This window comes from Nannobrachium achirus, assembly GCF_963921795.1.
Source record: "Nannobrachium achirus genome assembly, chromosome: 5".
Classification (NCBI taxonomy): Eukaryota; Metazoa; Chordata; class Actinopteri; order Myctophiformes; family Myctophidae; genus Nannobrachium; species Nannobrachium achirus.
In genome coordinates this window covers 22,004,571-22,031,346 of record NC_137814.1, presented here as the reverse complement: position 1 = coordinate 22,031,346, position 26,776 = coordinate 22,004,571, and the positions used below count along the sequence as shown (strand labels likewise).

At 44.3% G+C, this 26,776-nt stretch overlaps 1 protein-coding gene across 1 annotated transcript in view; it reads right to left on the bottom strand.

Annotated features, from left to right (window-relative positions):
* LOC308285931 (protein-glutamine gamma-glutamyltransferase K-like) overlaps window positions 1-26,776 on the bottom strand; it is a 39,204-nt gene that overhangs the window by 7,801 nt on the left and 4,627 nt on the right. The window contains exons 2-9 of the mRNA XM_080726866.1: window positions 22,080-22,411; window positions 21,022-21,219; window positions 13,168-13,419; window positions 7,448-7,566; window positions 6,215-6,322; window positions 5,406-5,583; window positions 3,541-3,679; window positions 686-878 (exon numbers count right to left, since the gene is read on the bottom strand). Of these exons, the coding sequence (XP_080582992.1) occupies window positions 686-878; window positions 3,541-3,679; window positions 5,406-5,583; window positions 6,215-6,322; window positions 7,448-7,566; window positions 13,168-13,419; window positions 21,022-21,219; window positions 22,080-22,410 (1,518 nt within the window). The 5' untranslated portion in view covers window position 22,411. The remainder of the gene's footprint in view (window positions 1-685; window positions 879-3,540; window positions 3,680-5,405; window positions 5,584-6,214; window positions 6,323-7,447; window positions 7,567-13,167; window positions 13,420-21,021; window positions 21,220-22,079; window positions 22,412-26,776) is intronic.

Below are 26,776 nucleotides of genomic sequence, written 5' to 3'. Positions count from 1 at the left end.
CGACACTTTGTTTACATCCTAGTTTATAGACTAGAATGTAAACAAAGTGTCGGTCTGACAATGGCCAAAATGATTATTTTATCATTATTTTACGCTTTTTGTGGTCATTTTTGAATAGAAACATATATGAAGCTTATTTTTTTATAAAATATTTTCGAAACATTATTTTTATTTTAGCATCCGTTTTACAAGAAAAAGTTGACTATAGCTCCTTTAACTAAGTAAATAAAATGAGTTTGAGTTTTCATTTGATTTAGTAAAAAAAAAAAAAAAGAACAAACAAGGTACCCCGCACTCACTTTCTTTGTTGCTCCAATTTTTATTTAGCAAGTAGCAAAAAATATAATACATAATATATTTTTTGCTACTTGCAACAAAGAAAGTGAGTGCGGGCTACCTTGTTTGTTCTTAGTATTACTGCACTGTCAGTTATAGCTCAGCACCAAAGACAGGAGGATGTGCGTTATTTTTTCCCCAAAAAAAAGAACATCGCAAACCAAACATTATATTTATAGAAAACACATTCAAATGTCAAAATATACGTTATATTATATACACGATAAGATATGGTAATACAAATTAATTAAAGTACGGCCCCACTGAACGTACACAGCATACAACAATCCCTCCATACAGAACATAAATACAGCATGACCAGGCACATCCACCCCCTCCAAGCCCTCACCTCAGCGAAGACGAAGGGCGTGTCATGTTTGAGATAGACCTGGCCGGCGCGGATGGCGTGCACCGACGCGGGGCCGCAGCGGAAGGTGCCCTGGCTGGTCTCCTGGGGGGTGGAGTCAACAGCCTGCCAGCCTCCGTGACCAGGGGGCAGGTCTGGTCTGGCCATCCAGCAGTCGTTCCATACGTGGAAGTTCCTGTGGAAAATGAATGACACGCTGTGATCTGTGGGTTTCCAACTCTGGTTCCACATGGGAGCCTCTGTGGAATCAATTCTTTATTCACTGTTAGGTAAGGCCTGTTCTCACTGCGGTACATTTTTAGCCACATGAACCCTACTGTCCCCTATTCTAGGCATGACGTTATAGGCCAACTTGCGGTGAGATTTGGTGTCAAAGGAAGAAAGGAAGGGGCCAAGTACAGACCCCTGGGTGAACCCGGTGAGAGAAGTAGCCTATAGAGCAGGGGTATTCAACTAGATTAGACAGGGGGCCACAATTGTAAAATTACTTGAAGTCAGGGCCACAAGACTGTTACAACAAAAATGAACAAATGTTCACGGTTAACAGTTTGACCGTTTGTTGTGCTATAGGTCTGATAGGACACAACAATGGACATCCATTATATAACTTAATAGTGCCTGCTTTATACTCATGCATTTAGATGCACATACCGTAGGATAATGTCTGGGCAGTCCTTTATAGTGCACAGGCTTTGATTTTGATATTGAGAAAATAGGAAGTAGATATTTCAGTATGTTTTATGCACGGATCCATGGCATGGACGTGTCTTTGTGAGTAAAATATTGGGAGACAGACTTCAACTTGCAAGGTGAAGTGTTCATATGAATGAAAGGTTTTGCATTTTGGTTATGTCTGAGGCCTGAGCACTCAGCTGAGGCTCTTATGTGTTTCATGAACCATTAGTTGAGAGCTCTACCATCTTTCAGACCAGACCGCAAATTAGGATGAAAGAAACATACAGTGTAAAACCTTCAAGTGGATGAAGATGGAAGATGGATAGTGCACTGCAAATGGAGAATTATTTCTTTCATGTAATGGACAACATCCTCTCAAAATTCAGAAACAGTTGCTACTAATGGATAGAGATCGCATGTGATGAACGGACTGTACTCAAAACTCATCTGTTGCTACCTGGCTACAGGAAAAAGATGAGAAGTAGTAAAAGTAGATGAAATTTCTGTCTGTTTTGTTTCTTGGGTCTTTGCGTTGCGAGGCGTTGTGAGCATGTAGATCTGCTATTTTCACAATAGAACCGTGTTATACAAATGTAATGTAATGCCTGAAAAGGTTGAGAAGCACTGCACTAATCCACCGTGGTTCTGGGGGCTTGATCCTGAGTTCCTGAGAGTCCTCAGTACTAGTTTAACTAAGAACTTCATTAATTTCACTCTGTGTTATTGTCGCAGTCTCATCAGGGACCTGGGATGCCCGGTGAATGTAATGAAATCCCCTTTAGAACAGTAAACCAGCATGGTTGAAGCTATTGCAGGACGGTGGCAAATGGACTGTTGGTCACCGAAGACAAGCGTAGCCTTGTGAGAAAATGAGTAGGCCAACCACCTGGCCCCAATCAACCCTGTGTTATATATTCACCTTTATTTTAGGCAGTGCTATAACTGGGACGTTTATGACTTGTTTTAAATTGACACTTGTTCTACATTCCACCGCGCGCTCGGCATGCCCACTCCATTCCCCCTACCCGGCGACCTCCAGGGCACGCCGGAATGTAGAACAAGATATGAAGTGAAAACGTACTTCATATAGAATCCTCAGTACGCCGCATGCCCCACTTAGGGATGGGACGATGTGAAAATGTCATATCACGATAGTTGTGACAAAAGAAAACGCGATTTACGACATTATCGCGACAATCAAAATCCATTATCCTGGGGCGGAACATTTGCCAAAAAATAGACAATCTATACAAGCTGACAACGCGCCGCAAAACGTGGTACCGGATATGCAGCTCGGCAAATAAAAGGTGAATTAAATCTCCACGATACGATTGTCGTGAGTGTTATTTTACCACGATAAACGATAATATCGCTTATCATGCCATCCCTAGCCCCACTCAGCCTGACAAGCATGTATAACAAACTGTTATGTTGGAACACGGTCTTTATGATATGTTTATATTAGGCAAACTGGCATTTTAACAATCTATTGTCACATCTATTGTTAAGTTCCCATTTATCTGTCTCATATAGAGTAGTGAAGTGTGACATAATTTACACATCCTACCTGGTTCACGGTTTTCTTCCCCCATTCTGAATTCCCATAGACCTTTTTCATATCGCGTCATATAAGAACTGTGTTCCAATTATAAACAAATTATCTCAGCGGTTTGACTCATATGGATATGAAGAATCAACTGATGGTGAGAAAACGCTAATGTTACTGTCGCCGAATTAGTTACATTTTCGCTAGAAACAGGCCTTATCAAATATGAGTGACTGACTATCATAAACCACACAGAGCCACCTCGCCCACAATATCGCAAAGACCGTTTGTTTATTTTTGGACCGCAATGCTTATATGAGACGATTTTAAGATGACTCTCCATAGAGAATTACTTCATTGGAACCGGGGGATGAGCGAGTCACGTCAGGACTTCGTTACTCTATAGCTTGACCTGTACAATGTTCAGAGAACAGCCAGGAGAGGTGATTGACCGTGTGGTAGATAGCTCTCCCTTCACATGATTTGCATGACAGGGATTTCAGAGCAGATCTAAATATGGTCATTATGGCCTGGATTGACCTGCAGTGGCTGGAATCCCCCCTCCCGACAGATGAGTGCCTTCCCTGGTATCTATAAAAGCAGATCAGCATCTTACCAGACAGAGTCGGCATTGAGGTAGTCGATTGGTTCCATGTTCTCATCAAAATATACGTCCGTGGTGAGGGACACGTCGGTGTCGTGGGCAGACTGGAAGTTGGTCACGCTGCGAGCGGGAATGCCGAGACACCTGAGCACTGCACGTAGACCAGAGACAGGAGAGAGAAAGGGCAAACGATGATGAAGAGATCGCACCAGTTGACAATAATGTAAACTCAATTATCGTCGCTGTTGGGTGAAAACCTTGTATGTCCAAAACCGTTAATTTTGTATTTTAAAAAATGATTTAAACTAGTGAAAACAGCCGATCTACAAGCACACAATGTGCGCTTGTAGATCTGCTGATTTCACTACTTTTGCGCTACGGCCTTGTATGATGAAGCAGGGCTTTGCTTTGCGAAAAAACATACACATTTGAAACTTGGAGATACGAGGTTTCTGCCCGACAGTGACGTTATGCTACTATCTTACATAAAAATAGGTTTCCATATGGAACGTGTTTTGCTCTTTGAGGGAAGGCGACACATGTGTGTGACAAAAGTGGTACAGTTGGTATGGCAGGAATGCAGGCCGGGGGTATTTTGGGGGTAAGATATGAGCTATGGGTTGCTATCAGGAGGAATGCAGTGCGCTAAGGTCAGCTACGGCGGTAGCTAGCATGTGAGGGGCCGTCTGCGCAGCCGTTATATTGCCTGCAGGCACCGTGAATGAAGGGTTCTGTTACAGGGCAGACACTGCTAATTAGAAGAGCCTGATGGACAGGAGGAAAGCAAGCCTCTGTCAGGGCAATGCTCTGTTCACATGGCAACTAAACAGAAACACAGCAGTCTAAAAGGGGGGGGACGCACACACACACACAAGCACGCACGCACGCACGCACGGGTCGCACGCACGCACGCACGCACACACACACACACACACACACACACACACACACACACACACACACACACACACACACACACACACACACACACACACACACACACACACACACACAGGCTAACAAGATATGGGTGAACACAATGCACAATCAACACCGGTGTGTAACGCATGCGGGGAGGGTCACGTAGCGTAAAGAAAAGCACATGGTGAACAAGAGAAGAACAGGAAGAGCTTGCCATCATAACACCTGTGGAGAAACACAGGGACATCTAAATAAAGACACAACACACACACACACACACACACACACACACACACACACACACACACACACACACACACACACTGTATGGTACACACAAACCCCTGGATGCTCGTATATCGTCATTGTCGGGTGTAAACCTTGTATGTCCAAAACCGTTCGTTTTGTAATTATCACTGTGAAATTGATTTAAAATCGTGAAAATAGCCGATCTACAAGCACACAACGCCTCCGGTGACTCCGGTGACGTTCAGAACTAGGCCAGATCACAGCCCATATGGGGATGATCTTGATGTCATTACCAGGATGTCATATGGACTTATGGATTATTGCTATATTGTTTGTAAGGTTAGTTGAAATATGAGCATGTAAGGTTATATTCTGGGACATATCTGACTAGTTATGATATTTATCTGGCCTCGATCGGACCCTCTCTTATTAATCCAGGACATCCGTTGTCATGGGCAGGATTTATGTTGTTTGGAATCAGGTGATATTCTAGGCCAGATCTGACTAGTCATGGTTTGACTTGATCTGGCCCCAAGATGTCACTGATTGGTCCAGGCCTGACCGTGCTTGCTGGGTTTACTTAAAAAAACATACACATTTGAAACTTGGAGGTTTCTGCCCGACAGTGACGATATGCATACAGCTCACATGTGCGCACGCACGCACGCAAATGGCACCCAATATGAGCCGACCCGTATTCACCTCACCTGTAGTGGTGACCCCAGAGAAGACCCAGCACTGTCCGTAGCAGACAGGCGTGCCGGCGGACGCGTGGTACTTCCGCAGGATCTCCACGCTGCCGCTCCACGCCGTGGGCGAGACCCCATCGCTGTAGCTCCCCGACCAGTTCCCCACCAGCACGCCGAAATCATCCTGGGCATTGATCTGTGAAAAGGTCGATCGAGGGCGACAACAGTGATTACAATATGCAGTGTGTCGAGGTGGCGGTTTCTGAAGCAATCATGCAGGGATTGATCTCTTATCTCTCACGGTTTTTTTTTTACACTACATTTACTGCAGCAGGGGTCTTCAACAGGGGGTCCGGGGCCCCTAGGGGGTCCTCAGAGTTACTACAGGGGGTCCTACAAATCTTTGAGTGATAGGAAACCTGTTTTATTCACCCTTTTTTATATTAACCACTTGAGCCCTAGCATCCATATTCTGAGAACTATAGACAAAAATAGCAGATCTACAAGCTTGTAGATCGGCTATTTTTGGCAAAGAGGTTTGATGTAGAGGGGAAAAAAGAGCACACTAAGTGAAAGGTCTAGTTTATTAAGTATTGACAGTTCAAGTGGTTAAATATCTGAAAACACATTGACATAAATCCAAAATACACTAATGATTAGTTTTGTCAAACAATGAAACTATATGGAATCTATGAAAAGGTTATGCGGGGGTACCTGCTTCATGTCTCTCTCAACTAAGGGGTCCTTGGCCTGAAAACGTTGAAGACCACTATACTGCAGTGCTAGAGCAGAGAATAATATACATCTGGACTTGGACGTTTGTTTACCATGGCGGATATGACCCTGACCACGTTGACAGGGTCTCCTCGCCCCGACGGAGGAATCTCACTCTTCTCCAGGATGAAGAGACAGGCATCCAGGACCCCTTCATGGAACTATGAGACATACAAGAAAGATGACTAAAGATAGAGCCAGAGGCAGCACAGCAGTTAAAGGAGTAGCTCACCCCCAAAAATGTTCCTATTGATTACTCACGCCATGGAGACTTGAGTTCAATAATACAGGTATTTTGTCACATTCCTAAGATTTTTTTTTTATTATAGTAAATTTACCCCCATTGATTCCAGATGGGGACCTGAATGCATTTGGGTCCCCATCCGGAATCAATGGGGGCAAATTTATTGTAATCAAATTTTTGTCTTAGGAATGTGATAAAAACCCAAAAATATTATTGAACTCAAGTCTCCATGGCGTGAGTAATCAATAGGAAAAAAGTAATTTGGGGGGTGAACTACTCCTTTAAGGTTACAAGTTAAAGGAAAGTAAGAAAAAGAAAAAAGGACTGTTGTACACAGCCGAGCGGGGCCGCTCTCCATTCCGACATGCTGCCATTCCGACATTGACTTCTAATTGCCTGAGTGGCAGCACTTCCATAGGGTTAGGTAGTGTCTGAATGGGGTGGGTGTCGGAATGGCAGCATGTCGGAATGGGGGGATGCATCACAGGCGAGCGACAAAAACAAATAAGAAAGAAGAATCAACAATACAGAAGAATCAACCATAATGCAGTGTATACTATTAGAAAAAAGAATCAAATGCTAATGTTGGTCACAAAGCACTTTCTGTTTGGTTTTTTGTTCTTTTTTTATGTTTTTATCCCAGGATTTTTGGAACCCATTTTTGTCACCCGGTGTCAATTATCTTATCTGTCATGTAATCCTGGGCGCTACACTCCCTCTGCCAACCTGGGGAGAGCAACGGACTGACCTCATGCTTCCTTCTATACATGAGGAGTCCAAGCCACTTCTTTTCACCCGACACGGGGGAGTTTCCCCGGCTGGACGTAGCACGTTAATCCAACCAGTTCCCCTCCATCAGGCACCCCTGCTGGCCAGGGGGAGGCAGTATAGAGACCAGGCTTACTGCATGTTATTTGTAAGGGTATACCTTCCCTGGGCACTTTTGGTGCCCAGGGAACTTTGAAATAGTGGTATTGTCAAGTGTCAAACACAGCGACTACATATGGAAAAACAGACCACTAGGTTTTGTACTCCTCCATACCTGTCCAAAGTTCCATGTGCGAGCTCCTATCTGTTTCTCTGTGCCGTAGTAGATCCTTCCAATGTCGTTCATCACATACTCCTTCCTCTCCTCCTCATCATCCAGGAACACTGTGTCCTCTAGAAAGAGATGACACCAGTTCACAGATCAGAAAGAGACACAGCTCGCCATGTTCCCGCTCCTGTTACGCTACAGTAGCGTTTCTAAAACTTTCAAATTTCAAGGTCTTCCCCTTAAAGAGTTTTTCAATAGACCCCCTGGTGTGGTTGTTATGAGCAATTATGTATTCCCTTTGCATTTTGGATTTCTTCCTCGAGGCTGCCACCTTGTGGGTCAAAAGTGCCAAAAACACAGATAGAGTGACATCACTCTATCTGGGGATAATCATCCCCTCCCCTTTTACCATTCACCCAACACTGTGGGTGTGGCTAACTTGACTGGGTTACTACCCACCATGACAACCAGGCATACTTAATGAACTGGTGGGTCCTAATTTTAACTATTTCTGTACACTTTTTTTTTGAAGAAATCTTCCTCCTAGTATAATCATAATACTTGATAATCATGTTTGGGGGGGGGGGGGGGGGTCATGGCACTCCATCTTTAACTCTGACAGTGTACAAATGGAACCAAATGGACCCTATTTGGTTCCATTTGTACACTGTCAGAGTAAGGGTCAATTTAGACCCCCACAAAGGAACCCACAGAGTCCCTGGAATCCACTTTGAGAACCACTGCACTACAGTATGTACAGGCATGCTCTTCTGTGGACCACAGGGCCTGTTTTCAATCAAGATGATTCACATTCCATCCTAGCCATCGTCAAAGAAAAGGGAATGCCCACTCGGGTTGTCCCTCTTCCTTTCAGAAGCATAGGTTATCATGACTCTGTCTCGAGAGAATGCATTCCATCTAAAAAAGACCCCAAGGGAAATGTGTCACATGTTTATATCCGCCTGTGTTCACTCACTGAAGGTACAAATTAATACATTTGTATTGATACTTTAAAGACATGGTGCTGTGATTTTTTCCCCATACAACATTGGTGTACAGATAGACCGTTTTCCTGAGCGCTCCCCTGTAGAGGGCGCCGTCACCATTGCTGCGGTGCAAACAGCAGCCAGTGGTGGAGTAGAAGTGACATTATTGAAAATGGGAAATACTCAAGTAAAGTACAAATACTCAAAGTACTGTACTTAAGTAAATGTAGGCTACAAGTTACTTTATACGAAATCGGTCTTTACCTGGTTTTCAGGTGGGTGGTGACCAAGCTGAAGTTAGCCACACCCACAGTGTTGCTGTATGGTAAAAAGGGGAGGGTTGATTTTATGATGTCATTAAATCTGTGTATTTCGAATTGGGCCTTTTGACTCAGAGGCTTTCTGCGTTCAGGAAGAAAAGAAAAATACACCGGGAAGATATATTCGCATTTATTAACCACACCTGGGGGTCTATTAGAGCCGAGGCATACTCCACTTTTAGAGCCAAATTTATTTTGGTTCGGTTAAACCCTATATACTTCATTGACCGGGATCCACCAAGTACAGTGATTCATGTGGTTAATCTTGTTAAAAGAGTTGGGGCGCCTTCTGGCCTAGCGGTCCAGACGCATACCACGGTTTGAGTCTCTCAGCCCGTTTCCTGTCAGTCTACTGTCCTATCAATAAAGGCATAAAAGCCACCCCAAAAAAACGAATCTTTAAAAGAGTTAAAGGGATATTTTACTTGAATATTCATTTTATCAGACAAAATTAATATCAAGTAACTAAATACTGAATCGAGCAACTGTCCAGGGTGGTCACAAAAGCCTGACTAGAAAATAAAATGACCAAACGTTTTTTGAAAGTGAAATATCCTGATCTCTATAATGCCTCCCCCTGGCCAGCCGGGGCGCCTGATTGAAGTGAAAGGAACTGGTTGGAATAACGTGTTCCTTCCACGCGCTATGTCCAAATCGTGGAAATCCCCACTGTCAGGTGAAAAGAAGCAACTTGGACTCCTCATGCATAGAAGGAAGCATGACGTCAGTCCGTTGTCTCCCCAAGCGTGGCAGAGGGAGAGCAGAGCCCAGAATTACATAGGTAATTGGCACTGGGTGAAAATGGGTTACAAAATCGTGGGATAAAAATTATAAAAGAAAAAAAAAGAAAGTGAAATATCCCTTTAACAAGTTGTTGGGGATACTGTGACTGACTTTACACTGGTGGAACCGTAAATCAGTCAAATCAAGTCCGGTCTGGTCGGTTCAGGTCAGGTGAAGTTTTTTAATAAGTAAGCCGGCCAAGAATGTGATTTCTTGTCATGAACATTTCTGGGAGAGTCAGCGGCGGCAGGAAACGGTTAAGCAACACAATGGCTGCATCGCGGCCCCCTCTCAGTGCCAGGGGCCTGCTTTCATTTAGAGGAAAAGGGTCTGCACTGGGTGACATCATGGCCACAGAGTGGGCGTGGGTCCCCTCAGACATGCATCTCCCTCACCATTTGAATCTCTCTCTCTCTCTGTTTTCATTCTCTTGGTTCTTATACCATCTGTTTGGTCTCTCGCTCCTCCTGACACATGGACGTGATTACACACCGGTGAGAAGATATGTGTGCGCAGGGGAAGGGAGGAGAACGCAACACAAGTCATAAGAGTGTGCAGTGGTGTAAAGTAGATTCACTTAAGTAATGTACTTAAGAACACTTTTGAGCTTTTTGGACTATACTTGAGCATTTCCAATTTCCACTACTTTTACTTCTACTCCACTACATCTCGGATCCAAATATTATACTTTTATACTCCACTACATTTATTTGAAAACTTTAGTTACTAGTTACTTTGCAGATATAAATGATTATATTATAAAACATACATTAATCCACTTTAGCCTTATTTTATACCTAGGCTATTTTCAAACATTTTGTACTTTTACTTTTGGTACTTTAAGTATATTTTGACGCCAATACTTTTGAAATCCGGACTTTCAATTGTAAGGGTGCCCTCACACCAAAATACCTAGAGTGGAATCCGCCAATGCATTTCAATGAGAATGGAGCGTTTTTTGCCAGTAGAGGATTTCTGCAAAAAAACGCTCTATTCTCATTGAAATGCATTGGCGGATTCCACTCTAGGTATTTTGGTGTGTGGGCACCCTAACAGAGTATTTCTATACTGCTGTATTGATACTTTTACTTGAGTAAAATAATTGAGTACTTTTTCCACCACTGCGAGTGTGGGAACAGAGAGAGAGAGAGAGAGAGAGAGAGAGAGAGAGAGAGAGAGAGAGAGAGAGAGTGAGAGACTTGGCAGGGATGGGAGGGACCCAGCAAGAGAGAGAGAGAGAGAGAGAGAGAGAGAGAGGTGACAAAACATTGTGTGAAAAACACAGGAATGGGAGCGAGTGGAGAGTGGAAGGAAGAGGCAGTAAAAAGGTTACACAAAATGGTCACGATATGGAGGAGGGGCGGGGAAAGAGCGGAAGTTATGCTTGAAAGAGAAACATAACTTTAGGGAAGGAGGTTAGAGAGGGATTAACTCAAGACCAGGGAGGAGGGCGTGTGTAGAGTTTGACTTGGGAGAAAGTGCAGGGAGGTACAGAGGATTAAAGCACTGACAGCTGTGTGCCTCACATGGTGCTCACTCCTCACTAAACATTTCTGGAATGCAACAAAAGATAGAGAGATAGAGAGAGAGAGAAATGAAAGGAAAGGAAGGATGGGGAGATAGAATGAGGGTCAGGTGAACCGAAAGGGAGAGAGAGAGAGAGCAGGGACGTGCAGAGAATGTTAGAGACTGAGGCAGGGCCTGAAATTTCTAAAAGGTGAAATTTGGTGAAAATATCGAAAATAGCCGACTGAGAGGGCAATTCTTTCAACATGATATGCTGCATTCAAGTTCAGGAGAGTTTGGAGAAGGCAATTCTCTGGAATGCTGCCGTTGTTATTAAGTATGGCATGGAAAGGGGGCATTTGCATTTCTTTCACCATAGTAGAAACTGCATTCATGGTCTGGAGAGGGCACTTTTTACAGATGGATAAAAGGGCAGGGGCTCAAGCCCCCTTTGATGTCTGTGTGTGCACGTACGTGCCTGAGAGAGAGAGAGAGAGAGAGAGAGAGAGAGAGAGAGAGAGAGAGAGAGAGAGAGAGACACCAAAAAGGGAAGGGTGGCGAAGAAAATGTAGAGGAGAGCATAAAGCGAAGGGAGGAAGATTGCCACCAGCTGTAGGATTATTGTGCAACATGCCCGCAGCAGTTTATTCAGTAATTGGGGTATTCTGGCTTTTATGGGGGGTTTCGAGAGATTGGTCTGGGGATGGAGAGATGGAGAGAAGGAGAAAAGCGATTGGGCTCGCCGCCAAAAGCAGCAAACATAATATCAAAGACAGTCTGCTCTTTTGATCAAAACCAGATCCACTGCTATGTTTTTTTGTTAGTATTTTTTGCTGGGATGCACAAAAACATCTTTTCAAATCAATATCCTGTGCAAATAGTACAGTACTTTACTGTGGTCAGCAGAACCAAAGGAGCGTGTAAGGATACTGCAATGAGTGGCCCGGCAAACGGCTATATGTTTTGATCAAACGGTGCAGTTGTTTGCAAGGACAGCTTTAACTCGGTCACGGGCACAGGCACAAAACGGTGCCGGTTGCCGCATCCAGAAGAATTACATAAAGCCTAAAGTCACACACACAGGGTCACAGTGTAGCTGTTTGATTGATGGGAACAAGTTCTCGGGCAGTGAGTTGGCCTTTCCCGCCCATGTGCAAAGATAAATTGGCACTCCTCTGAGAGAGTCAGAGGCTAAAGACACTCAGGTCTGTTCTGAAGCACTCTCTGCTATCAGAAATAATGACTTTGTTACCCTTGCTCTACGCTGATAAAATCTACATTGTACTTGCTATGCTCTGATAGGATCTGCCTCCTACTTGCTATGCCATGATAGTATCTGCATTGTATTTGGAATTCATCAGATGCATTCTGATGCAAGAACACCATCAGTTGTTACAAAGGTATTTTTTCTGAATACTATGAAACATGACGCTTTAATTGGTGCCAGATGATTGTAATGTAATGTGTACAGTATGTGTGCTTGCTTTCTTTCTTTCTTTCTTTCTTTCTTTCTTTCTTTCTTTCTTTCTTTCTTTCTTTCTTCCTGCCTTCCTTCCTTCCCTCCCTTCTCAAGTACCCAAAGTGTCACAAAGTCACCACAAAGACACTGAGCAGCCCTGAGACTATCAGAGCCAAACAAAGCAAAACTAATCTTAATTTTCCTGTATGTAATGCAGGGGTCTTCAACGTTTTCAGGCCAAGGACCCCTGAAGCAGGGACCTCCATAACATGTTCATAGATTCCATAGTTTCATCGTTTGACAGCATAATCATCAGTATATTTTGAATTCATGTACATTTGTGTTTTCAGATTCTTGAACCTTCAATACCTATTAAACTTGACCTTTCACTCTGTACTTGGTATGCTCTTTTTCCCCTCTGCACTAAACCTTTGCCAAAAATAGCCGATCTACAAGCTCACAACGCTCTGCTATTTTTGGCTAAAGTTTTCAGAATATGGACGCTAGGGTTCAAGCGGTTAATATAGAAAGGGAGAAAAAAAGCTATCACACAAATATTTGGAGGACCCCCTGTAGTAACTCTGAGGACCCCTTAGGGGTCCCGGACCCCCTGTTGAAGACCCCTGGTATAGTGTATTAAATACTATATATATTGGATACTTAGTGCACTACCTTGGCACCAGGGGTTGAAGAGCATGACAATGTTCTTGCTGGAGGTGTGGGTCGCCACCCCCTCGCCCTTCAGCGAGCCAGTCGTCACCGTGAGCCCGTACAGGCCAATCACGGCCTTGGCCGGGGAGTTGACGGACAGCTTGATCTTGTTGCCGTCCTGCTCCACGACCTTGGCCTCCCAGCGCTCGTCCTCCAGCTCCTCCACCAACGGCACGATGACATGGGTGCCCTTTGACACCATGGGCAGGGGACCTGCAGGGGACACATCGCAATACGTCAGTGACAACACCAAGTGCAATACATTAGGATACGCTGTGTCACACAGTGTACGGTCAGGAGGCAGAGCAGCTGCATGGAAACGGCAAGGTTCCCGGTTCGATCCCCGGCTTCTCCTGGCTTGGTGTCAAAGTGTAATTGAGCGAGGAACTGAACCAGTGGTGTAAAGTAACTACGTATGCACACAGTTTGTTGTTGCCAATGCCATGTGCCCATTTTGTTCTACTATAGTTCATCTGAAAAACACTTCAGTGGCTTCTGCTGAATGTTGTGTAATACAAAAGGTAAATGGTCTGCATTTCTATCGTCTTGCGCAGCCAGATGATCAGAGATCTGGAGGCTACCTATGCTGATGTTCCAGTGACATCCAAATGTAATGAATGGGTTCAAACTGGGACGGTATCAGGATTGGTTTTCAAAGCAGTGGCTGTATAGGTTTCTTAGCAGACTGGTTTTCTCCACCGTTCAAACATACATTGACGTATTCCTGACACTTCTGCAGTGTAGTATTGATACTTTTACTTGAGTAACAAATTACTACTTTTTAGTACTTTTTCCACCACTGCACTGAACCCCTAACGGCTCCCAATGGGTTTCCTCTGCTGTTATTGGGTGAAAGTAACACACATCATAAAGTGCCTTGGCTAAGGCCCCATAGAAATGCTATACTCGAGCGTAGCAGAAGATCACAGATCTCCACCTACTGATACGTCAATGTATGTTTGAACGGTGGAGAAAACCAGTCTGCTAAGAAACCTATACAGCCACTGCTTTGAAAACCAATCCTGACACCGTCCCAGTTTGAACCCATTCATTACATTTGGATGTCACTGGAACATCAGCATAGGTAGCCTCCAGATCTCTGATCATCTGGCTGCGCAAGACTATAGAAACGCAGACCATTTACCTTTTGTATTACACAACATTCAGCAGAAGCCACTGAAGTGTTTTTCAGATGAACTATAGTAGAACAAAATGGGCACATGGCATTGGCAACAACAAACTGTGTGTGTGTGTGTGTGTGTGTGTGTGTGTGTGTGTGTGTGTGTGTGTGTGTGTGTGTGTGTGTGTGTGTGTGTGTGTGTGTGTGTGTGTGTGTGTGTGTACAAGTGCGTGTTCTCTGTGAAATTACTGCATGCTTAACTCATACAGTGCCGCCGGCCACAAGGGGCGCTAGAGTGCCAAAAATTTCTCTATAGACCTTCGCTCTAGCTTCTTCTTTTTTGGGGGGCTCTAAACTTTATTTTAAACCATTTTCAATGGAATAAATCGTCGGACCATCTAGCGTCTCTCGTTGGCTAGCGCTGGACGAGCAAGGACCACCCACGTTGCTCCAAGCAGCTCGGGGTAAGTAAAATAGCAAATAAAATATTGTATTGGATTGAAATAAAGCCGAACTTGTTCGGGATAGGCACTTATAGGGTTAAGTGTGCATGAGATGTGGGCAGCCCTCACTTCCTCTGTGTGCCACAGCAGAGTGGCACACAAGCCCTTTTAAATCCTTCTGAGTCTCCTATAAATCTGACCTCCAGTAAGGTAAGATAGGACAGGAGTGACAGTGGAATGATTTCACGTAGATATTTTGCTGCTTGGCTGCATGCTGAGTAAACCCTATTATTCAAAGTCACTGTAATTACTGGTCCGTTACTGCAGCGAATGACACAGCCAAAGCCAAACTGTAAACGACACACGCACCACAGCTCTTCACTCAAGTGTGCACGGCTTCTCTGAGTAAACACGGCGCCGGCGCTGCATGTGAAAGCTTCCCAGAGTTATGCTTCATTTGGAAATAACCGAAAATAGCCGATCACAATGCATCTGGATGGGTTGTGAGCTAGTAGATCGTCTATTTTCGTCTGCTCCATGGTAGAGACAGAATCTGAAGTGATGTTTACCTAAGCATTTTTAACCCTAAGCATTTAAGATTAGTTTTTGGGTTTTTATTTTATGCCTTTATTTGATAGGACAGTAGACTGACAGGAAACGGGGAGAGAGACGGGGAATGACATGTGGCAAAGGTCGTCCGGATCGGGAATCGAACCGGCGACGCCAGCAGGCATCATAGCCTAGTATGTGGTATGCGCCTTGACCACTAGGCCAGCGGGCACCCCTACCTCTCAATACTTTTATCCAGAGCCAATTAGCCTGGATGTGGGTTGGGAAAGAGACTTTTAGACGTCACGCTTCAGGAAAAAAAAAAAAAAAAAAGTAGAAAAAAAAAGGTGAAAAGGTTGTGTCTTGTTTTATTTATTTATTTGTTTACGGTATGTCAAGTGCAAAAGACTTTATTCTAAGCGTGATTGTCTTTGCAGAGGAAGAAGCAATTGATTTCCCCCTCAGCAGTTGATTAGCTGTTGGAAGCAGCAGCACCCCGTGGATCAGTGGGGAGCACAGTGCATCTGCTGCCTCACCAGATAACATTGTTCTATCTGACCTGACACCCTTCCTCTCCCGCCCGGCTGAATGCTCGTCGGGAGGAAATCAATCAAAAACACTGTCTCTATTCCTACCGCCAAGAGTTCAACATTAACCAAGATTGACTTCACAAAGCATGCATGCTTTCACATCTGGGAGGTATCAGGTTCAATCCCCGGTTAGACCAGCACACACACTGTGTGTGTGTGTGTGTGTGTGTGTGTGTGTGTGTGTGTGTGTGTGTGTGTGTGTGTGTGTGTGTGTGTGTGTGTGTGTGTGTGTGTGTGTGTGCGCGCGTGTGTTGAAGTGACCCCGAGCAAGGCACTTAACCCCTTAACAGCCGCCCGCCCATGCACTCATCATGACATAGAGCATCACAGTTTAAGCCCCACGTAAACATGCAACGATTAATTAGAAAGCTGAAAATGTATCTTGTAATTAATCGTTGCATGCAAATAAATGTGTTTATTGTCTTGATTCCTCACCAGCCGGGGTGGCTTTGTCAGAGGCTTAAAAGACGTTTGAATAAATACTTTATGAAATGCATGGGGAAAACGCTTCCGACACCGGACTGAGGGCGGGCGGGGCTTAAACTGCGATGCTCTATGGCCATCTGAGGAGCCATCAGCTGGGTTCAGGTGTAAAAGCAATTTCCCCTCCTTCGGGGAGCAGAAAGTACTAGTTCCCCCTTATGTTTGAAAGGCCTGCATGTTGCATAACTCACAGGGAATTCTTTGGTGAAATCAAGCACGTGCTGCCTGCAGGGAGTACGTGGCGTATATTATGCGTAGGGCTGTCACGATATGACATTTTACATGACGATTAATTGTCACTCAAATAATTGGCGCTTAACGATTTAATTGTGTTTTTGTCGTTGATAATTACATTTCTGTTTGGCTTTTAGGCTTTGAAGTTGTACATGGTAGATATGACACATAACCTAAAAATACAAAGAAATTACTGACATATTTGACAACTTACTACTTAAAAAATAACTTTGATAGGAAATAGCCGATCTCCAAGCTCACAACGCGTCGCGATGCGACGCGTTGTGAGCTTGTAGATCTGCTATTTCCGCTATTTCGGACATTTTTCAACAGTCACGATTATGACAAAATAATTGCGATAATGTCAAATAATCACGATTAGACGATTATGTAATAATTGTGACAGCCCTAATTATGCGGATGTCATTCACTACCGACAGAGGTGGGAAAAGTACTCACATGTTGTACTTAAGTAAAAGTATGAATACTGCACTAGATGTACTCCGTTACAAGTAAAAGTCCTGAATTCAAAATTTACTTGAGTAAAAGTAAGAAAGTATTGGCATAAAAATGTACTTAAGGTACCAAAAGTAAAAGTACAACATGTTTGAAAATAGCAGATCTACAAGCTCACAATGCGTCACATTGCGACGCGTTGTGAGCTTGTAGATCGGCTATTTTCAAATAGCCAAGATATAAACTAAGGCTAAAGTGGATTAATGTATGTTTTATAATATAATAATTTACTAGTTACTTTGCAGATATAAATAATTTATATCTGCAAAGTAACTAGTAACTAAAGTTTTCAAATAAATGTAGTGGAGTAAAAGTACAATATTTGGATTTGAGATGTAGTGGAGTAGAAGTAAAAGTATTGAAAATTGGAAATACTCAAGTAAAGTGCAAATACCAGTCAAAAGTGTACTTAAGTACAGTACTTAAGTAAATGTACTTACGGTAGTTACTTTCCACCACTGACTACCGATGACACAGGTATTTCATCCCCCCCACCCCGCCCCTCTCCCCTGCTACATGTAAGTGGTCGGTGATAGAAGAGCATTTATCTCATTTGGAGGCAAAGCAGTTTGCTGTGGTGGTTGCATGTGGTAACGGACGGTTATTCCCCAGTGTGCAGTGGAACAGTGAGTGTTGTACGAGTGCCATAAATACCAGGGAGAGGGTCTGGTGTCCTGCGGTCTGGAAGCTATTAACACTGTGGCAGGGGAGGTGTAAACTTAAACCTGTATGTGCAGCAATGTCTGAGCTACTAATACAAATCATACACAATACACAATATACTATCATAGACTGTCATATACCATTACTAAACATATTCACCATCTACTATTTAGAATGTCTATATACACCAGGGGTTTTCAAAGTGGGTGACGGCCGGGGCACCCTGGGGTGCAGTGACGGCAGTCCAGGGGTGCCACAAGATGATTTGATAATATTTGGAATTTGTCTGAACACTTAAAAGAATATTTAGTATCATTTTAAACTTGAACTACAAAGTTATTTTTAGTCAGTCAGTTCTAACCAAAATGGCCATTATCTCGATGTTTTCCTTGCAACATAATCGCTAAAATATTCATTCATCCAGCTAAAATATGCTATAGTATAAATATGAGATGCTGGGAGTGAAAACTATGAATATACATAATGTAGGGGTGCCTCGGGTGAAAAAAATATTTATAGGGGTGCCCTGAGCCAAAAACGTTTTGGGAACCCCTGATATACACGGTCGTGTGTGGGCGTGTGTGTGTGTGTGTGTGTGTGTGTGTGTGTGTGTGTGTGTGTGTGTGTGAGTGTGTGTGTGTGTATTAGCTATTGTTCGTCAGAATATCTGTGTGCACACACACGTGCCCGTGCACTGTATGTTGGCACATATACTGTACAGTGTATATAAGTGCATGTACCCATGTTAATATTGCTAGTAATCCACATGTGGTCCCCAGCTGCCATGCTTCCCCACAGTATATCACGGGGTAACAGCTGCATGTCAAGTGCCGCGTTCCCATATGAACAGTGCATTATACGCCACCATCCTGGTGTATGTGAACATTCTGTACCGACGGCGATAACTGAGTAAAGTCCTCCCTTTCCTTCTGCTATTCTTCTTCCACCTACGGCGGTGCTTTCTGAAGGACACTCTCATAATGACCTGAGGGTTAACCTGTTAAAAAATAACAAGCTCACAGCGTGGCACTTGGGTGCAGCGCTGCGAGCTTGTAGATCTGCTATTTTAGAAAAGAATCTAACATTTGTGCAAGTCTTGTGCAATCAGATTCTATAAATGTCTTCTAAATCCTTCTTCTAAATCAGTGCTTCTCAAACGTTTTCATGTCAAGGACCCCCCAAAATATGCTGTTCCAGGGACCCCCCAGAAGCAAATATTTGAGTTACAAATGTTCAATTTAAAAAAGATATATTCAAAGATTTGCACAAATTTTCATGATTTTTCTAAAATAGCAGATCTACAAGCTTGCAGTGCGGCACTCGGTACCACGCTGTGAGCCTGTATATCTGCTATTTTTCAATAGCTAAAGTATAAAATAAAAAATAATAAAAAAAGTAAAACATTTTATAATAATAAAAATAAAAGTGCTCCAGGTCACAGCCAGGAGAAGGAGCCAAAGATGGAACCGCGAACCTTCCGATTCCAAGACTGTAGCTCTGCTCTACCTCCTGAGCCACTGCTGACCCATGGTGTCCAGTCTCGCGTGGCCAGACTGTTGCCTCCCACGAATTTCAAATGCTTCCGTCATACAGTCTGGGGCACGAAAGCTCTGATCATGAGTAAAATATAAAGCAGATTTGAAGCATCCTCATCTTGACAGTCGTGCAAATGTAACCTAATATAAATTAAAATATACCTGTATGGTACCAATGAAATGATTTATATGTATGTGTCCTCTAAGTCCATGTGGGCTGGACAGCCTGAGCACCTTTTTGGTGCACAACACGAAAATAAATAAAACTATCTATCAATCTATCTATCTATCTATCTATCATCTAAGCATATACCGGTACAGTAGCTTACTGCTTAGCAGAAATAGAAATAAATATATATGTATTTTCGTGAACAGAAACAGCTTCCATTACTCGGATATCAGGAGGTGTAGTTCCAGACTCTATATACAGTAGCATTCGGAGATTGTGGAATAGTTGTCTGGCTACACAAGACTACATGGTGTGTTAAGGATATATACGGTACATTATTGTTCATAGGATATCATAGGATGTGCGTGTGTGTGTATGGCAAAGGAGAATCCATGGACCCACATCCTATACATCACACCCATCTACATCAAAGATCCTTAAGTGCCCTTCAAACGAGGCGCGGTTGCCGTGGGGGCTGCCGCTAGGATCAGCGGTGGCCACGCCGCGGTGAGACACAAACACACTTGTTCAGTGAATAAACGCTGTGCAGTATTTCACAAAGATGAACACAATCCATCTCTCACCGCCCGCGTGCGCATGCACAAACGGGCACACTCGCGGGGATTTTCGCGGGATTGCGCCCGCTCTCCTCGCTCTTCTAAACTTCGCTGCGCGGCCGAAATAGCCGCCCGCCTCTCATTGAAAATGAATTACTAGGAGGCGGTGACCGCGTATCGTCTGGAACCCACTTTATACTGTACCGCATTCCTTGCCTCGCCAAAAGTATAAAATGGTATACTTTTGGTTTCCTAATTGGGGCATCATTTGTTGTCGGATCTCACGAACGCCCTGTAATCTGTGTTGCCAGATCTCGCGCGAGAGTGCTGCTGACACGGCTGGGTCTCAAATAAAGTACATTTTATCCTGATATGCCTGTGTGCAAAATACCATTTTGGTGTCAAAATGCTCAGAACTGTATGTGGCTTGTGAAGATCGTCTCCAATATCCATTTCAGTGGCTAGTATGGAGTGAAAGAACCGCTCATAATCTGTGCTCATCGTCACTTCTACATTGGAATTAAGACACTCACAACAACCTGCTTCTGCTCTTTGGTGGTTTTTAGTGTCTCTGTCTATTTTTCCCACCATCATACATTGTTAGAGCAGTGGTTCTCAACCTGTGGGTCGGGACCTCCAGGGAGGTCACCAAATTATTTTGGGGGGGCCCCAGATGATTAACTTAATGCTATTTTCACAATAGAACCGTGTTATACAAAAATTTAATGCCTCAACTCTTAGCGCTCGTCAGGGGGGGGGGGGGGGGGGCAGATAATATATGATTATTTTGGGGGTCGCGGCCTGAAAAGGTTGAGAACCACTGTGTTATAGTTCCAGGTTCACTTTGTCTGCGTCCGTGTGAACTCTGGCTTTGTCCCTCGCATCTCCTCGTTCGTCCATCACAAAATCACACCTCCCCATTCCTCCCCTCTCCTTCCCGCTCCTCCCCTGCTCACCTGTCCTGAGGTCCAGGTGAAGTTTGTCGGTGTCTGCGTTGTAGGCTCTGCTGAGCTCCACCTCCATCTGGAAGGTCTGGCCCCGGCGGATGATCAAGTCGTCCCCGTGGAACTGGTCTGTGTGGTGCTCGCTGCGGTTCTGCCCCGCCTTCGAGCTCAGCAGGTCCACCGAACGCACCGTCAGTTTCATCTCTATCTCTGGAGAGAGAGAGAGAGAGACACAGAGAGAGTTATCTCATTATAAAGATGGTTGGACAATAATATTACCTTATTTGAAACCAAGTACTGATCATATAGATTAAAAGTTTAGATTAATTATTTGTTCAGTTTTCAGTTTTTTGTGTATTTACTTTTTTTGGTCACTTTTTGGAATTTGTATTGTTGCTCCCTGTCCCCCTTCCCCCAAAGGACCACAATGGAAACTAGAAATGCACTCTGTCGAGGCGCCAACTTAGGCCATGTATGGCCTACCTCCGCGCAAGCAGAGCGCGCCATGAGGTGTACATTATGACTAATGTCTAGTACAACTGCTGTTCTGAATGCTGAGACTACCTGGTACAACTGCTAGTCTAAATCCTTTTTGGGATTGAAGAAGAGACACCATGAGGTGCGCTCACCACTGGCAGCACCACTGGTGATGCCAATGACATCACGACTGGCATCACCAGTACAGGAATACTGGTCCCTCATTGCCTGTTAATGATGACATTGCCAGAGATGCTGGTCCCTGATTGGGCTACGGTCTTAAACAAGAGAGACACCGACATACTGTACATACATACATACATACATACATAGATACATACATACATACGTACATACCCAGCCGATCGCAGTACTTGCAAACTCTGCTTGCGCAAGTAACAAGCCTACAGGCTTTCTTGTGTATTCATCTTTTTAAATTAATTTTCAATAAACTGCTCAATCAATCAATCAATCAATTAATCAATCAATCGGGCCTCCTGGAACCCCCTCAATGACCCCACACTGAAAACCTATAATGACCCAACTAACTGATCATTTACTAGTGACTGTTAAACATCCCTCTTTCCCTGTACCTTTCATCTCGGTGTCGTCCCCGCCGTTCTGAGGCAGCGAATTCTCGGCTGTATCGGGGAGCGGTTTTGGAGGTTCGGGGAGCGGTTTGGGTGTGTCGGGGAGTGGGGCTGGGGGTTTGATCAGCTCCACCTTGTCCGTGACGTCGGTGCCACCCTGGCGCTTGCAGCAGCACGGGCACAGCTTGTGGAACCAGCGGCGGCAGCCTCCTTCCTCCTGCTTCTTCTCGCCCTCCGTGAGGATGCTCACCTCCACCCTGGTGGGCGGGGCCGCCGCCGCGTGGAAACGCCCCACGTCCGCCGTGCCCCTGGAAACCAGCCGCTCGCCTGGCATTCTGATTGGGCCAAGAGACGGGAGACGGAGGGAGGGAGAGAGAGAGAGAGAGAGAGAGAGAGAGAGATAATTGGATTGAATTGAAATTGAATTGAAATTGAATTGAATTGAATTGAATTGAATTGAATTGAGAGAGAGAGAGAGAGAGAGAGAGAGAGAGAGACAGAGACAGAGAGAGAGGGAGCGAGCGAGAGGGAGAGAGTGTACAAGTTACAGTATCTTCACTTATACAGTATTTTGCAACATTCATCAAAAGAGGTGTTTTATTTCTATTTGTCTCTTTGAATAAAATATGTAAAAAACGTTTTTTTTTCTTCTTTTTTTCGTTTTTTTAATTTGGCATTAGTTTTTAAGTTTTCTACATGTATAACACAGCTCAGTTTACACATTCCTTAGTATTTTCTATTAGGCCTACCTCCTTTTTTATTGTATACAGTACATTTCTTATTTTGGATTGTTTTTATTTCACAATTACTTTGGCAATGAATGTACTTTTAACTTGCTCTGAAGAAGGCTTCGTGCCGAAACGTGTTAGCGTTCAGATTAAAATGGAACAATGCATCAGATCTTCATTTTGGTGTGCTGCTTTTTCCACTCCTGTGGATCCTTGAGTTCAGTTGTACCTAGAGCTGAGCGCCCTGTCCAAAACAGTGGCAGCAATCAGAGGAAGCCATACCTGTTCTCTTCGCCTTATCAATGTACATGTAAATCTGATTTGAAATGAACTGGGAGAGGGAGGGAGGGAGATAAAGAAGAGAGAGTGTTAAAGAAGAGAAATGTGGTCGATGGTTGGACAATAGACAGACAGTGTAGGATGAATGGAAGAAGAGATGGGTCGATAAAAGCCAAGGGAGAGATGGGAACGGAGAAGAGAAGAAAAGCAGGGCTTGTCTCTGAGAGACACGAACGCCTGGCCTGTGGATGTCAAAACTCCAGAACAGGAGTAGTGAGATTGCATAACGTTGTTGTCGGGCGGAAACCTTGTATGTCCAAAAGCATTCGTTTTGTATTTATCATTTTAAAAACGGTTTGACATAGTGAAAATAGCACACAACGCCTCACAGCAGCGCAAGGCGTTGTGTGCTTGTAGATCTGCTATTTTCACTAGTTTTGTGCGACAGTCTTGTATGATGAAGCAGGACTTTTTTTAAAGACAAAACATACAAATTTGAAACTTGGAGATACAAGGTTTCTGCCCGACAGTGACGATAAGCATGTTAGTGGTCGGGTCAAGTGTTCTGTGCTGTGGTTTGCTCCACCAAAAGATTCACATGAGTTTTAAACAAACTTCATATCATCTCCATGACTCTCCCCAGTAGTACCTCCTCTCTGTTGTTCCTTGGTACTCATGCTTTTGTGTATATGTGCTTGTGTATATTTCTTGCATTCGTTTTCCCACAATTACCGCATTCCAGGCTTGCACTTTCCCCGACCGTCTGCTGCCTTTCTCCCAGAGCATTCTGGGTGCTATTTAGCCTCTTGACCAAGTCACCCAAAACTACCCCTGAGCAGCCCAACATGCACGTACCTCCTCTGCATACCATACGAGCTGTTGGAATCCATCTGCTCCATTCAGCCCAGCTGCTGGGTAGCAATGTGTGTGTGTGTGTGTGTGTGTGTGTGTGTGTGTGTGTGTGTGTGTGTGTGTGTGTGTGTGTGCGCGCGTGTGCGTGTGTGTGTGTGTGTGCGTGCGTGTGTAAATGTGCACATATTGGGTGTAACGGTACAGTACTTCAGTTGTTGTGCATTCATCATCCTGTCACCCACCCCTCCCCCCTTTATATCCTACAACGATAATCACAATGTAACTCGATCTTCCTTCAAACTGAACATAAGTCACACAACGGCAGTGATTCCAGCACACTATTACCGTGTGCTCTTTATTTGCCAATAGTTTTTTCCATTTTTCTTTTTATCGACAATCCCTGAATGATTGGCCTGGGCCTGCATGTATTCTAGTGTCGTCCCGTATCCTTTGATACTTCTACAGTTGGTCCACAAGTCTCCTCTGATACACATGATGCCAAGGCTGCTTCTTTTCACTTGACACTGTTTTCACCGGGAGGATGCATGCAGCGAAACACGCTATTCCTCCTAGTGAACAGGTGCTCCGACCCAGACCCATTGATTGCGACCGTAGGTCGCACTTACTACAGAAAGCTGCTCGAGGTGTCCGTGCGTCCGTCAGTCAGTCCGTCACACCTCACACGTCACACTTTTGCCCTGCTCATATCTCGGCCACCGTTGGCCCGATCCATGCCAAAATTTCCACACAAACTCCTTGCCTGCGAAACTACAACCTCCAAGGACCCCCAGAGTTCCAGGGACCCCCAGGTCCCTGGGGGACCCCCAGGTGTAAAAAAAATACCAAATGTGCAAAAATTACCAAATGACCACCCCAACGGGGCTGCTCACGGGGAATTCCCGGGGACCACCCACTCCTGGTGCTCCAGAACGGATGCAAAAGTGGTGGCGCCCCCAGTGGAGGACCCCCTGCCACTGCAGCTCACATAAAATGCCGTAACTCAGGCTAGGAGCGTCCGGGAGAGCCGGGGCCGGTACCTAATCGTCCGCCAAGGCAACGCGGACACCCCACCCCTCATTTCTCACATGGCCCTCTTCTAGCGCCACCTACAGGCCGATTTTTAAAACACATTTTTGGCCACTGCTCCTACAGTTTTGGCCCTCAAATCACGGAAATCACTACACAGTATGTCTACACTCATGTCATCAACATGGATCCGGAAGTTTTTGGAAAAACAAATTTTTGCCCTATTTGTGGAGATAAGTGACCTACGGTCGCTTATCTCCCGATTAGGGAGTCTTACTGGTAGAGAGAGTTCTGACACTTGCGTCGACTCCCATTGTAAGCGTGGAAAGCGGACGTGACGTCACCATTTAGCGTACTGAGTCTGGTGATATTCCTGCTGCTATTCAGCCTCGTCCACCTCCATTGTAACTGAGGCATTTTCACTCACTGGTAAGTAGACTAAATCACGTCCTTTCCCCCTTTTAACACATTCACGGGCCTCTCCAAGTTAATTTAAGTAAATTTTAAAGTCAATAAAGTAAATAATTTAAAAGTCAATAAAGTCAATACATTTTCTTACATTAAACATTAATATGTGAAATAATAATGTTGCCTAACTTGGAGAGGCCCGTGAATGCATTAAAAGGGTGGAAAAGACGTGATTTAGTCGAGTGAAAAATGTCTCGGTTACAATGGAGGTGGACGGGGCTGAAGAGCTGTAGGAATGTCACAGCCTGACGCCACTCTCATCTTGAACAACTCTGCCCGACCATCCTGTAGGAGTCTCACTCTAGTGCAGTAAGTAACAGAGACCACCATCAAGAATCAATAATCACTTTATTTTCCAATTTCTCCATGTACTTACATACAGTACATTAAGATATACCGTTCCCCCTCAGCCACTTGCAGTGCAACATAAAACATCATGCCTATCTAAAGATGCCTATTTACAGTCAAGGCTTCCCTCTCATTAAAACAGACAATTGTCTTTGTTGGAATGCCTGGCCTAACCAGAGAGGATTCAAAACCCTAGTCTCTGCGGTGGTCGGACAGGAACTTTAACCCTGCACCACCCGAGTGTCTTATACCTTGTGCTATTAAAGCTATACTGTGTAAGTTGCTAAACTTTTTTCGTCCGTTTTTCGCCCAAAGTCGTCGCGGATCACCGCCGCGGACCACCGGAGCGGCGCCGCAAACCACCGCGACCGATACGAATCCGTGGAGGGGGTAGAACGTAATTTTCTGGCCAGGATTTGGGGATTAAGAGGTTAAGAATCCTTCACCATCATAACACTGTAGCTGAGGGAGGCTACTTCCTGAAGAGACGGCAGATACGCTGTGATTGGCCGGTAGTGTATCATGTGTGTATGATCCGCGATGTGATTGGCTAACGTATACAGATGATGCAGATGATGTAATTTTGCCGCGAAATTCTCCCCCCCTCACGGCTCATAGAAAACATATAAAGAGAAGGCTTTAGAAGCTGAAAATAACGGAGTGGGTGTTCTAAAACTTTAGCGATTTAACAGTTTTAACAATTTTAAGATTTGTTTTATGAAAAGGTTACATGGTATAACTTTAATAATACGATACATACTGTATAGGCTATGCATGGACTCAGGGTCAAATGGCATGTGTCCGAGATTAAAGTTGAGGGAGTGAAAAAAAGAGTAGGCTACAGACAGAGGTACTTCTCCCAGCACGTCCTCTACCAATTTCCCCATTCTTTCCTTCCCCGCCTCTCCCTCAATCTAAACATTAAAGGCAACACTTGGACCGAAGCCTAGTGCTGTTAAGTCTCGGCCAATATAACCCAAACACTAAAGTCCCAATGGG